At 40.0% G+C, this 13,835-nt stretch overlaps 1 protein-coding gene across 3 annotated transcripts in view; it reads left to right on the forward strand.

Annotated features, from left to right (window-relative positions):
* Nucleotides 1-1,491: 1,491 nt before the first annotated feature.
* The window catches only part of LOC139464973 (integrin alpha-8-like), a 122,164-nt gene continuing 109,820 nt past the window's right edge, over nucleotides 1,492-13,835 (forward strand). For all 3 annotated transcript variants that reach the window (XM_071246615.1, XM_071246616.1, XM_071246617.1), the window contains exon 1: nucleotides 1,492-1,845. In XM_071246615.1, coding sequence (XP_071102716.1) covers nucleotides 1,637-1,845 — 209 coding nt within the window. In that variant the 5' untranslated portion in view covers nucleotides 1,492-1,636. The remainder of the gene's footprint in view (nucleotides 1,846-13,835) is intronic.

Below are 13,835 nucleotides of genomic sequence, written 5' to 3' on the forward strand. Positions count from 1 at the left end.
ATTTACGAGTATTACGGCTAAAATGTCCAACTTTTTAAATCGGTCAAACAAAGAGAAATTGTGTGTCTTTTTTAAACATGCGGTACATGTCACTGCCAAAACCTGCTTTTTAATATTACAACGCAGGAAGCTATTGTTATTTTGGAATTGGTGTATATCAACCAGTTTTGTGTATCGTCTCTCATAACTTTATATGAGTGGTGCTGTATTATCATTTTTAAGTATAAACGTCTATTTTATGCATGTTTTTATTTTATTATGTACAGCTGTGAGACGAAAATAAAACATATGTCTGTCTGTTATAGAGATGTATGAACTACTTTAGATATCAAAGTAGACACACTTTCTGGATAACGACTTCTTTAATTACTGTGAAGGCGACGTTTCGGTATAGATCCTTATATCCTTGTCAAGCAAGACTATCCAGGAAGAAATTTCAAACACGTAATTGGCGATGATGGAGAGATAAAGATTTTCACCGCGTCGATGGAAGTTTATAACTCCGAGGCTTGACAAGGATGAGATTCTATTTATCATCCAAAATCATTCTTCCTTTTTAGTTTGTCAGCAGCGTTAACCAGTGTTTTGAGTATAAAAAATACAGCTGACCAGCTTCATTGGCAGAGATTAGTGATGTCATTTGATTGTGACGTCATAGTAAGCGATGACGTCACAATGGCATGCTAAGCATTGTGATGCAAGTGCATAAAAGCGATGGTCTCATCCAAGCGATATCTCCTGTGTGAGCCAGTTTTGGGTGATAAATATAAAAATCTCATTCATAAACTGTTCGTTCACAGATGCAGGTACAATATGGATCGTTGACGTTCTTCGTTACTATGGTAATCGTGGGTGTGTATAATTGAGGGAGGAGAGGCTTGTATTCCTACCGAAGCCGTCTACCTCTTACACAAACTAGACTCAATGGGGGTTAAATCACTGGTTTGTAGATATTCCGTTTACAGAGGTCGAATACTTAAATCTTCAATCTTTAAGAACAGACGATAACTTTATAGTCCGCCTCGGATATAACAAACGTCGGCGTCTGTGCGCTGTAAAATATCATCAAATTCAAAATCGTCCCGGACTCCCTCGAGCCATTCTCTGTAAGCCGCTGGGCGATGCTGTTAGTATGGATGAGGTTCTGACCCATTCTCTTTATATTTAGATAAGTACGATAATGATTTAAGCCAGTCTGTCCATCCCTCGTCAGTGTACACACGGAACGCCGGGCCTCTCCTACCCTACGTTTCGGTATTTATATATACCTTCTTTCATCATTGACAACCACCGGAGTAAATCTATGGCTTGGCGAATCTACCGTGACCACCGACTAGTGTTGTAGAGAGAGAGTTCCCCCGCACCTCCCCCCGCAATCGTATATCGGGCGAGCTGACTCAGTGAGACCGGCTTGCCTTACATTTATGGTAGCGTGGCGCTCCCATCACATCGGCACCACCAATCGGCACGTCCTGATGCACACCCCCGCGGTTGTAATGGACTCGCCTAGCACCCTTCTTGAGTTAACGGAAATAGGTCCAAGACGGGAAAACTTGTAGCCAGTTTATTAAAAGTAATCGAACTGCGTCCGAGGATGCTGAGGTTATAGATCTGTGACGGGACGTCTACAAAAACCATGATCTTTGGAAAAGGAGTTTATGCTTGTGTTACCTACCAAAAGATAAAAATGTTTGTGAGCGGAGTCGTTGTGATATTCGTGAGCTTGTTTCTTCAAGACGGAAGAGCCTATAATGTGGATATAGAAGGGGCTATGGTTCACTCCGGAGAAGTGGGGTCTATGTTTGGGTACTCCGTCGCTCAACATATAGACCAATCAACAAGTTGGTAAGTTTATACCATGTCTTTTATACGAGGTAGGAAATATAGAAGAAATATACACCGGATTGCCATTCCAGTGTATAACTACCCAAAAGTGTATATATATCGCCGTTATTTACCGCTTATGTCATTATGACATTGTAATAACACCAGATGCTTTGATGTCGTCCGATGCTTTGAAAAGGAATTTGAGCTGCTTTTGAAAGTGCGTCAAAATTCTAAGCTTCTAAACACGTTTGTGACACTAATATGTATATTCCATATTGATGTTTCACTGAAACACATTCAACATTGATTAGTGCTTCCATAACTATCAAACAATATACAGTTTAAGGTTTTGTGTGCAAATGGTGCGTAGCTTCGAGCTGGTTGCCCAGACACCTCACCACACTATCGGACATTTGCTTGTTATTAAATATATAATACTTTGATATTCGTTACTATGACCCCATGCATCTATCATCCGGGTTTCATGGTTGGATGTCTGAATTCTTTTAACATCACTAACGTGTTCGGCAACGAAGCTGTAATGTCCGCAGTGTTCCCAGGAGATTTCACAGTATGAATGAATTCAGCTCCTGGGCTGTTATAGAAGATGAACGCGGTGTATTTATGTTGTTGATCTTTACTTGTTTTATCAACGACAGAGTGTCTATATGCAAGTATAAGCACCACATCGCATACACAGAAACGTGGTTATTACTGATATCGTATGATATACTAAAGAGCGTCTGTATGCAAGTAGAAGCACTGTATTGCATTCGTTAACCTCTATACCGAAATGAGGTTATTATATATATGTGCCACATGATTAACAGAACCATTACTTATATCGTATATCAAATTAAGCAGCACAATTACACAACGGGGACTCGTTATTGGTAAGTAAATAAAATGTGTACCCCTTTATGTAAAATTACCAATATCGAGTTCCTGTGAATGAGGCCTATTGTCAGAGGTACAGCAGTAGACTTGCACAAGTCTCTAAGGCAGTAATTATTAGTTTAAATCATAATTTCTTGATTATATAAATAATAATAAGAAGTTGTCCCTATAAGAGACTGGCGTCCTTAGAATACTGTCTATTTATCTAGACTTGCCTATTATAAGGTGGACTTATTGTTCACCCATGGACTAACCATTCAGTACAGCCTTTCAGCAAGGCTAGTACAGAAGTGGCGTGCACAGAAACTTCGGCAGAAAAGGGGTTTTGTGGATTTGACATACATAGCATATTTCTTCTGGGGAACAAACAGCATCTTACTTATGCCGTATAATCAATTGCAGTCATGCACGTTACACCTGTAACAGTTTGGATTAAGTCGACGGAGGTCGGTGGAAATCTAGGTCACGCTTTATACCGGCGTTTTTATGACTAAAGGAAGCCAATGTTGGTTACATAAGGTCGGGGAACAGAGGTGAACGTGATGAATCAAGGTTCCTGCTTCATATGTTGAGCAGATGGAACTGAAATACGCGGTTGAATCACTCTTTACCTACCATTCGTAATGTGGTTATTCGTATGGCATCTGTAGTTCTGAAGATTCGCTCTGAATCACTTTCTATTTCTGTTGTAGTTTCATTTCCGTGACCAATTATTGTATTTCTAAGTAAGAAAGCAAGTCATTTCCTGGTCAATTTAAAGTCTTTCTAAGTAAGGAACTTATAGTCATTTCCTTGACTACTTTTATGTCTTTCTATGTAAGAAAGCTATATTCATTTCCCTGACCAATTTAATGTACTTCTAAGTAAAGAAGTTATGTACAATTCCCCGACTAAGTTAGTTTCGTTCCACCAAAATTATGGGCATTTCAATAAATGACTGAATAGTGTAAGGGACATGCGTCATTTCTTGTTTATTTATTTTTTTTAAATCAGTTTTAATTTAAAGGAAACATCATTTTTAATCCATAACAAAGACAACCAATAAATTATTTATTACCTGCAAGGGTTTAAAGAGACTTGATGGCAGATGTAATATTTAAGGATATAAATACATGTGTTTTTTTTCTATTTATCAAGAAATGACTCGTGAACACATTAGTTTCCATATGGTATTCTTGTCATCAGCTGGTCATGTGCTGCTAGGAACCTGTTTTTGGAAACTATATACATTATTGGAAAAGACTTAGAATAAATTAAAAAGTGTTAGCTTACACTCTTGTAAAATCTCGCTTTGATTAACTGTGATACTTATATGTGAATATGTCTGCTTAATTGTATAGGGCTGCCATAATATACATAAAAAATGGCGCACAATCTGTTTTTACAGCCAAAATATTACGAAAACGATTCCATTCACCAAAGACAATTTGGTTAGGAAAATAGTATGTCTTCCTGAACAGTATTTGACATGGTTAACGATAGAAGCGCAGTACATGATCTGCCTCGACTATCTTCCTATGGAGCGAAGTGCATCTACTCCCAGTTTGGGAGACAAGTGCACGCGAGTCGTGCCTTCATACAATAAGACACAGATGTATGATATATTTCTGTCTCCCTATAAATTCCTCTCAACCAATCCGTGGTTTATCATGTCGTCTCAACAAGTGGATCTTGTCTCCAGTTTATTTCTGAAATATTTCTTGGTTCCGCGCGTGCACGTTTCATGTTCGCAGCAACATACTTATCAGCTGCATCAGAGGCAGCTTGGAAAGGCGGCTCTCAAACACAGCCCGTATCTGACGAACTCTCAAATCTGGCAAGAAGCCCACTTCAAGGTTCACATTCTCCTAACACTGCCGTCGGAGTCGCATGTATATCACTTTCTATCATTTGCTTCCGTGTTGAGGATGTGAGAAGTTTATGATATGCGCGTGCTCTTTACTCTCGACACAGATGAAAGGGTTCGGTGAATGCACAAGGCATCGGTTGATGAGGGACGTTGTGTATGAAGTTTACTTGTAATACGATAGGGCACCTTCAGAATTCCAGTACATCGATAACGGATAAGACCACTGGTGTTGTCAATGCAAGCACAATCAACTATTTGAGACTTCGTTACAACGAGGCTGTGTTAACATGGACGTCCGACTGCGTTAACGTAGGGGTTCGAGGGTGGGGTGTAGCTGTGGGGAACTGAACTAAATGAGAAGGGAGCGGGGTGTGGGTGTGTGTGTGTGTGTGTGTGTGTGTGTGTGTGTGTGTGTTATAATGATTTAGGAATTGCATACGAACTTGGAGACCCATAGCTCAATAATGCTAAGAATTATGCTGCCATAATGAGACGGGTGTTGTTCCCGCGTATGCAATAGCATTTTTTAAGGGCGGATCCGGCATTTTCAAACGGGAGGAGTCCAAAATATAAAAATCCTTTCTCAATTAATTTTACTGCATACAAAAACATACTACATTATATTTGGTCCGGCCTTAGTTCTACCATTGTCGTAAGTCTATGTTAAGGTACTGAATATTAACCAAGGATCGGTATCTTGTCCAGAACTCAATTTGAGTATAAAGAATGACTGAAGTCACTAATTGTACCTATTCAATCCCGAACTATGTCATGAAGTCAATGTCCGATCCTGAACTAGATCGCCTCCATTTCAACACCTCGTTTACAACTAGTCTGACAAGTCTGTGTTTAGCCCCTCGCGTTGTCCTCAGAGTAGCTAGAAGTTCACCCACATTCAACTCAGGGCCTGATGAAGAAGTGAATGACCTCTCCTATCACTCCGTATATACTAGTATGTGGAATTCGTGATTAACATGAACAAGAATAATATATAAAATTGCTCGGGGTTAACTGTGGTATAGCCCATGTTGAGATACATAATTCTTCGTTACATCCCGGGTGGAATAGTTGATGTGTTTTAGGACTTCATTCTTTGAATCCCTCACACAAACGACCAATCATACATCGTCTAACAGTCAAAGATTCCTCACACAAACGACCAATCATACATCGTCTAACAGTCAAAGATTCCTCACATTGACGACTAATCATACGTCGTCTAACAGTCAAAGCCATATAGACTTATTGCACAACGAACATCGTATAACCGTGCTAACACATATATCTGTGTGTAGATATATACCAAGTATGCGTGTGAGATTTGTCTAAATGAAATAGCATATACATCACATCCTTTCCCCCAGCCTGCTACCAACTGAATAAGTTGTTTTCTGGTGAAACGTGGGAGGTATAGGTCGAGATAGTTTTATTTTATTTTATGAAACAAAGGTTGAGATGATTTTTGCTGACGACTAAGTAAAAATGAGGTACAACATTCAGGGTCCCGGGTGAAATAATGGGGCGGCCCATATCGCCATCTCGCATCAGTAACACTTCACTGTGGGGAGTCAGAATTGGTCCACAGCAACCTATGCTGGTCGTTCGGGGCGACTTAATTGAACGGATGTTCAGGCTCGGTGATTTGGTTGATTGCGTGTCATCTTACCCCGATGAAGTGGATCGTTGCTCATAATATCAATCACTGGTTTGCCATGACCAGGACTCGATTATTTACATGTCGACGTCCTATAGATGGAACGTCGTAAAACAAACAAACAGTGACGCTCTATGCGTGTAATCTGTGAGTATGTGCTCTTGTGCTGATTCTCCTCGACGAGTCTCTTTAACTCGACAGACAATGGCGACTGAGTGGGGAACTGGGGAAATGGTAAGTGCTTGTGCACTTAGGGTTTTCCGGAAGTTTCAGACACTCACAACTGTCTTTGTCATCACTAATTTCCCCTCACAGACTGTATAGGAACGAGGAATATGGGCATTATCTACTCAACCCAATTGGATATAGAACGTCTGGACTTCGGGGTATTTTACAGAGTTCCCGCGAATGTAATGGTTCGGCGAAGGTTATCACAGACGTATCCATTAGACTGCACGTGAACCGAATCAGTCACCCTCCGGCGTTGTTTACGTGAACGTCGACTTAAGACACGTGACCTCTGATCTTGCACGTGCAAGGAAAGTTTACCCTCGGGTTAGACAGGGCGATGGACAGTGAGAAAGTTCAATCTCTGACATGTTTCGCTTACATGTGAAATGGTATTTTATACATAAAGGGATCGCACCCAAGTGTCTTTTGATATAAAATACGAGTTGAAAAATTATGGCCAGAAGTTAAAAACTCCAGGGCGTGTCGAGGAGAATTAAAATTTTATGGACGAGTGTCGAAAATTTGATACAAGACACAAGGTTTTATTTATTATCCCACAAACATTTTTTCAACTTTTTCAGTTTTTAAACAATAATTAGAAGAAAAACATTTATGTTTGTTACTTTTGTCATTCAACGGCTGAAAATAAGGACGTTAGGCGGAAGTTTTAAAAATAAAATTATCTTCTGACATGTTGGCTTGTCTTGTAAAATAGTACCGTTTATATATTAATACGCAGTTAAGAGGCTTGTGTGGGAATCGAATGATAATCGATTTGGTATGTTGACCAATCAGATTTCGGAACATGCTAACTATTAGTTTACAATAACCAGTGTCTCGAGTGTTGACTAACATATAATCTCTGAAATGAACATATTTTACAGAAAAAAAACAGTTCTTAAATTATAGTATTAAAATATAATGATAAGGAGCCTAGATACTTTCTTCATTTCTGATACTGCAGTTATCTAGACTTGCCAAACATTATAGACTTGCATGGGCTGATTTGGATATATTTGTTTTAGGGTCTGTATGACAGACAATCTCGAATGTAAAAAGTACATCTAACCAGCTTCCTCGACAGAGATTAGTGATGTAATTTGATTGTGACGTCATGGTAACCTATGATGTCATAATGGTCTTCAAAGTACATGTATTGTGATGCAATTTCATTGTAGCGATATCTCCTTGGAAGCCAACTTAGTATTACAAATAACGGTACATATGGAACGCATTCTGTCACCTGACAAAAGGAATGACAAGGACAACGTAAACTGGCAAGAATAGGTATTCAGCCATGACCTATGTCTTGGGCGGAGATGAGCTTCCAACTCCGATTCATCCAGCTTTTGGGTTAGCTCCAAATAGAATCATGGTATAGTCATGACTTTACTCCCAAGAAAATTAGGTTCTTCGATATTAGATTGTTTGTTTGTTTGTTGTTTAACGCCGCGCTCAGCAATATTCTGTAAATAATCGAGTCTGGACCAGACAATTCAGTGATTGACAGCATGAGCATCGATCCATGCAATTGGGATCGATGACATGTATGAACCAAGTCAGCGAGGCTGACCACCCGATCACGTTAGTCGCCTTTTACGACAAGCATAGTCGCCATAGGGCAAGCATGGGTTGCTGAAGACCTATTCTACCCCGGAATCTTCACGGGTCCAAATATTAGAAGTGGATGAATCAACAATATAGGTCCGAAGGAGCTCTTGCTTCGCATAGGTGGTGACCTGAAATGGTCTAACGTCGTCTTCCAATTATTGCCCTTGTATTGCGACGTACTATACCAGTCGTTTTATAGGGCTAACCCTGCCACAGTTTAACATGTATATCACAGTCTCAGCCACAATATGTTAGGCGGAGACTGCACTGATTCATTCAGTCATACATATACAAACAAACGCCCCGCTCTGAAGAGGACTCCATGTAGCTCACCGCGGGATGTGGTTGGAAACCCCAAAGTGATGCAGGTCCCAGACGTTTACCTCGCTGATGAAACCCCAAAGTGATGCAGGTCCCAGACGTTTACCTCTCTGATGAAACCCCAAAGTGATGCAGGTCCCAGACGTTTACCTCGCTGATGAAACCCCAAAGTGATGCAGGTCCCAGACGTTTACCTCTCTGATGAAACCCCAAAGTGATGCAGGTCCCAGATGTTTACCTCGCTGATGAAACCCCAAAGTGATGCAGGTCCCAGACGTTTACCTCGCTGATGAAACCCCAAAGTGATGCAGGTCCCAGACGTTTACCTCTCTGGTGAAACCTCAAAGCGCGGGTATGGTGCTGAGAAACCAAGGGCGAAGTGAATGAGTGAGTGAGTTGGGTTTACGCCCCTTTTAACAGTATTCCAGTTATATCACGGCGTGTCAGCTTGGGAGGAAAGCCCGAAGTGATGCAGGTCTCGGACGTTTACCACTTCGGTGAAACCCACGAGCACGGGGATGGTGCTGACAAACCTTGAAACATAATCGGGGCGAACCGGGATTCGAACCCACAATCATAGGTTTCTGGCATGCCCAAGGGACGCAACTCTGCACAGCGAATCGCGGAGCTTAAGACGAATGGGCCACCCGTGCCCCAAGGGAAGTTTATGGATACCAATATATTCATTTTTTTGTTTGTTTGTTTGTTTGTTTAAAACCGTGCTCACTGAGCAATATTCAAGCAATATGACGACGGTATGTAAATAATCGAGTGTGGACGAAACAAACCTGTGATCGATATTGTGAGCATACAATTGGTATACGACGACATGCATTCAAACAAGCCACCGAGCCAAGCATGTGTTGCTGTGGAAGACAAATATATGCACGTGTCAATATTAATAAGAAATATGTGGAGAAGACCAATATCACTACTCTGCAACTGTCTTATTGCAAGCTGGGATATGTTATATGTATCACGTGCCGGGTCCTTTCAAAACTTGAAGTTAAGGCTGGTAGACGAAGATGATGGTTAGAACATCCCAGTCGAAAATATTGCGAACAGGATGCGAAAAACTTTCCTAGAAACAAAACTAAATTTTACTGAAAGTTATTTATATATCTCTTCAGAAGTGATCGTTATTCCCTTGCCTTTCCCCGTGTAAACACAGCATTCCCACGCTAGGGTGTTTTCCTGGCCAACGTAATTCATGGAGACACGGAAACACCATGTAATGGACAGCCCCGTGTTAGAGTATACATGAGTATATGCTGATAAAAGGGATCAGTGTCTCCTGCATATCTTTTTAAAGAGGATATTATTATTTTCTGTTATTGTTTATATTATATAGGAACTATTTTGATCACAGGTGTTGTGATCACATTCCCATCTCAGACCATGCATGTCGTATCCCAATTGCGTGGATCGATGTTCATGATGTCAATCACTGGATTGTCTGGTCCAGAATCGATTATATACAGACCGCCGTCATACACCCGTGAAGATTCAGGTCTTCAGCAACCCATGCTTGCCGTTAAAGGCGACTATGCTTGTCGTGAGAGGCAACTAACGTGATGGGGTGGTCAGGCTCGCTGACTTGGTTGATGCATGTCATCGTATCCCAATTGCGTGGATCGATGCTCATGATATCAATCACTGGATTGTCTGGTCCAATCTCGATTATTTACAGACCGCCGTCCTATAGCTTGAATATTGCTGAGTGCGGCGTTAAACAACAAACAAATAAACAACAACAACAAAAAAAGCTGGAATATTTGTGAAACCCAAACTATTTATTAGGAAAATAGAATGACCAGAAATAATTAAGTTACTCCGTCACCGTCCCTAATTAAACTCCGATATACACATGTTGTCAAATATATATGCACATTTGTCCATATACACATACGTGTCATTATATATCCTTTATATTCACTTATTTGTCTCATTTATATATTGACTGAATGCACAGTGTGTTTCGACCCCAGATAACTGTGCAATAAATGTCACGAGAACCACCACATGGTAAGCACGGTTAATTAGTGGCTGATTGCCCGACACGACCTCTGCACATGATTCATTATGCAAATCTCGTTTGTTTATTAGATAATGACATCGCAATGGCTGTAAGTAGGGGGCGATAATTAGAAATCCGATTAAGATGATACGTGTTAGGTAAGTTTGCATCGGTAGTCGAGTTTATGACACTATGATATATTTACTCGAGTACTTTGGTACGTAACAAGGGAGCAGATATATATTATATGCAACCCCTGACGTAACATGGGACAATAAACAATCGGACAATGATCGTGGTCCATAGATTTCGTAATATAATTAATCAATTAACCAACTAGAGAGACATGTGACAAATGTTATATTTGGATAACACTTTATCAGTAAAGAACAGATTCTAGTAATCGTTTGGGTTAAGTCCTATTCGGATTCGAACCCACACTGCCAGAGTGAGGCACCTAATCGCCAGCACACAAAGTCAGCGATCTAACCCACTCAGTCACTTGGCCCCCTACAAAAAATGAAAGTCCGACAACTAGTAGTCTAGATCACGTACTTTGTGTACCCCTCTGAGTTGTGTTAATTGGACGGCTCCCATGGCCGAAAGCTATGAACACACATTGCCATTTAGAAAGTGGTCAAATGATAGGACATAACCCAAAAAAGTACTAGAATCTGTACTTTACTAAGAAAGTGTTATCCCAGACATTTGACCATTTTCTAAATGGCATTGTGTGTTCATAAAAAGACATGTCTTGGCACTTTAGTCTGTGGATTTAGTAAATTTGCCGTTTCTTTCCAAGCATTACGTTGAGATACACGCCTGAAATTAACGTAAAAAATGGGATCTTGAAATACGTGCACGAGATTCTTGAAAACATCGACACAGTGTCACCTGATCTTTAAACCACAAAACAAACGCATCAATACTTGTCGTAAGAGGCGACTAACGGGATCGGGTGGTCAGACATGCTGACCAGGTTGATGCATGTCATCCTATCCCAACTGCCTGGGCCGTGATGTCAATCACTGGATTGTCTGGTCCAGACTTCACTATTTACTGACCGCTGTCATATTAGAGCTGGTATATGACTGAGTGCGGCGTTAAACAACAAACCAACAAAATCCAGATCCCAACAACCTACACGCGTATGCGTCCAACTACACCACGTGACTCTCCCCTCTCTCTCTCTTCATAATTCAGTCGCATTCGTAAGTTTGAAAACTTCAACATCCACGCCATAGTATTTACGTTAATATTTATCAATTATATCTATGTGGCTATATATCACTATATGGCTGGTCTTGGAAATGACGTATCTAGTAATAATGCACGATTTATGTGTGCGGGTGGTAGAAAACTTCAACATCCACTTCATAGTATTTACGTTAATATATATCAATTATATCTATGTGTCTATATATCACTGTATGGCTGGTCTTGGAAATGACGTATCTAGTAATAATGCACGATTTATGTGTGCGGGCGGTAGATTCATTCGGTAATGTAGTGTTTATTTAAGGACTATGTTATGTTCTCGCATGCTAATCCGGGCATGATATCATGGACATATAAGACACCTGTTCGAAGAGGCGGTCTATTTCGGTTAGACGTGATTCACGTACAAACGGAAAACAAAAATGACGTTCGATCACACCTAAAATATCGTAATTCGCCACGTAGAAAATATGTTCGGTGAAGGTATTGTCATCAGCGGGTGTGTTGTGGGCTTACTCACGGCGGAAACCGCAGAAGGGAAACCCTACCTTTTGCGTTAGGTCATGTCTGGTAGGATGAAATGTGCACACAGACATTGTTCCGTGGCTTAAAAAGAGAGTGTGATTAAACTACCTTTAACAAGCGACACGGGTAATCTCCTTATTTGGACGGATCTGAACAAATAGCGTTGTGCAATGTTTCATTATCTAACACGCTCGAGTGAACGTACTTTTTAACTTCCCACTTTCATATGAACAGCGATGGGCATGCGTGGAGTTTGTCAATGAATCGTCATGGAATGACAAAAATAAACCCCATATCGGGGATTTAATGAAATTACGCTTTATGAAATCAGGAAAGGTCATGAGATAGTTATTACAAATGACTTGACAGAAGCATTCGGACATTTTATGTCAGACATGTGCATTCACGGATGACAGAACGCCAGTGTAAGGAGCTTGACGACAAAGCCATGCATAGGAGTGCTGGGTTTTACTGCGAAGTGCTGTGTCCGTTGTTGTCTGACGTCACAGACACGTTAAGTTGGATGTGGTGGAAAGGGCCCGTTTTTGCGTATTTACGGCACGCACCTGTCATTTCCTGATAGGCATTGTCGATTGGAATGCATAGAATATATAGGCGTATACACAAGTGTTATGGTATGGGCATTTAATAACGGATGTCATGTCGGTCTCAGTTGAATTTGATTAAATATACACCATTTCAAAAAAAATCTCAAAGAGATGTGTGTTATGTAGTTCAAATGTCAATAATACAATTATGTAATTTATTAATTTTCAGGGATGGACAAGTTGATATGTGTCCAGAATATGTTTTGAGAGTGACAGAATATATAGATGTCTAGATAGATAACATCAACTTAATAAAGGATTAATAATAATAATAATAATGATAATAATAATAATAATAATAATTCTACTACTAATGATAATAATGATAATAATAATAATAATAATATTAAAAAAGAAAAAAAGAACAATTATAATAACGATAATAATGATATTAATGATAATGATATTAGGGATTCTGAATAAAAACATCTCGAGACAAAGGAGTATGATGGAATAAAAACTTATATTATTATAAATAATGATGATGATGATGATGATGATGATAAAAATTGAATTAATAATGATGAGTGGAATAATCACTGATTTTCCCAACGTTGCATATTCTTGTGATACAGGAACACTGTAGTTATTATACAGCTTGTTTGAAGTGCCTTTCACTGCGACACCAGGGCAACATCTTGTTTCCATGAGTGCATACTCAGATGACCTGCTTTCATCAAGTCGGAAACTTTTCGGAAATAATTTATAAATGACAATCAAGAAAAAGCTGGGTGAAGCTGATTGAGAAGGGAACATAAAACACAAAGCTTCAAATAAAGGAAAAGGTTTGGTCTAGGAAGCCCTTCAGAATATGACCCAACCCAGCTAATATTTCTCCAAGCGTTGTGCGACCACTAATTTATTGGCTGCACAGCACATGTGAAAACAGGGGAAGTATGAAGGGTTTGTTTGTGATGGTGGCTGTGTCATGCATTGCCTGACATGTACCCAATTACACAGGGACTCTGTCAGGCTTGTGTACTTAGGGTTTACCAAATATGTGAATGATTGACAAAAATCTGGATCTTGTACAGTCGAGAACTAGAACAATGACCTAATGTGGATGATGGATGGGCT

The sequence above is a fragment of the Haliotis cracherodii genome, unplaced genomic scaffold (genome assembly GCF_022045235.1).
Source record: "Haliotis cracherodii isolate W230 unplaced genomic scaffold, xgHalCrac1.p SCAF_17, whole genome shotgun sequence".
NCBI lineage: Eukaryota > Metazoa > Mollusca > Gastropoda > Lepetellida > Haliotidae > Haliotis > Haliotis cracherodii.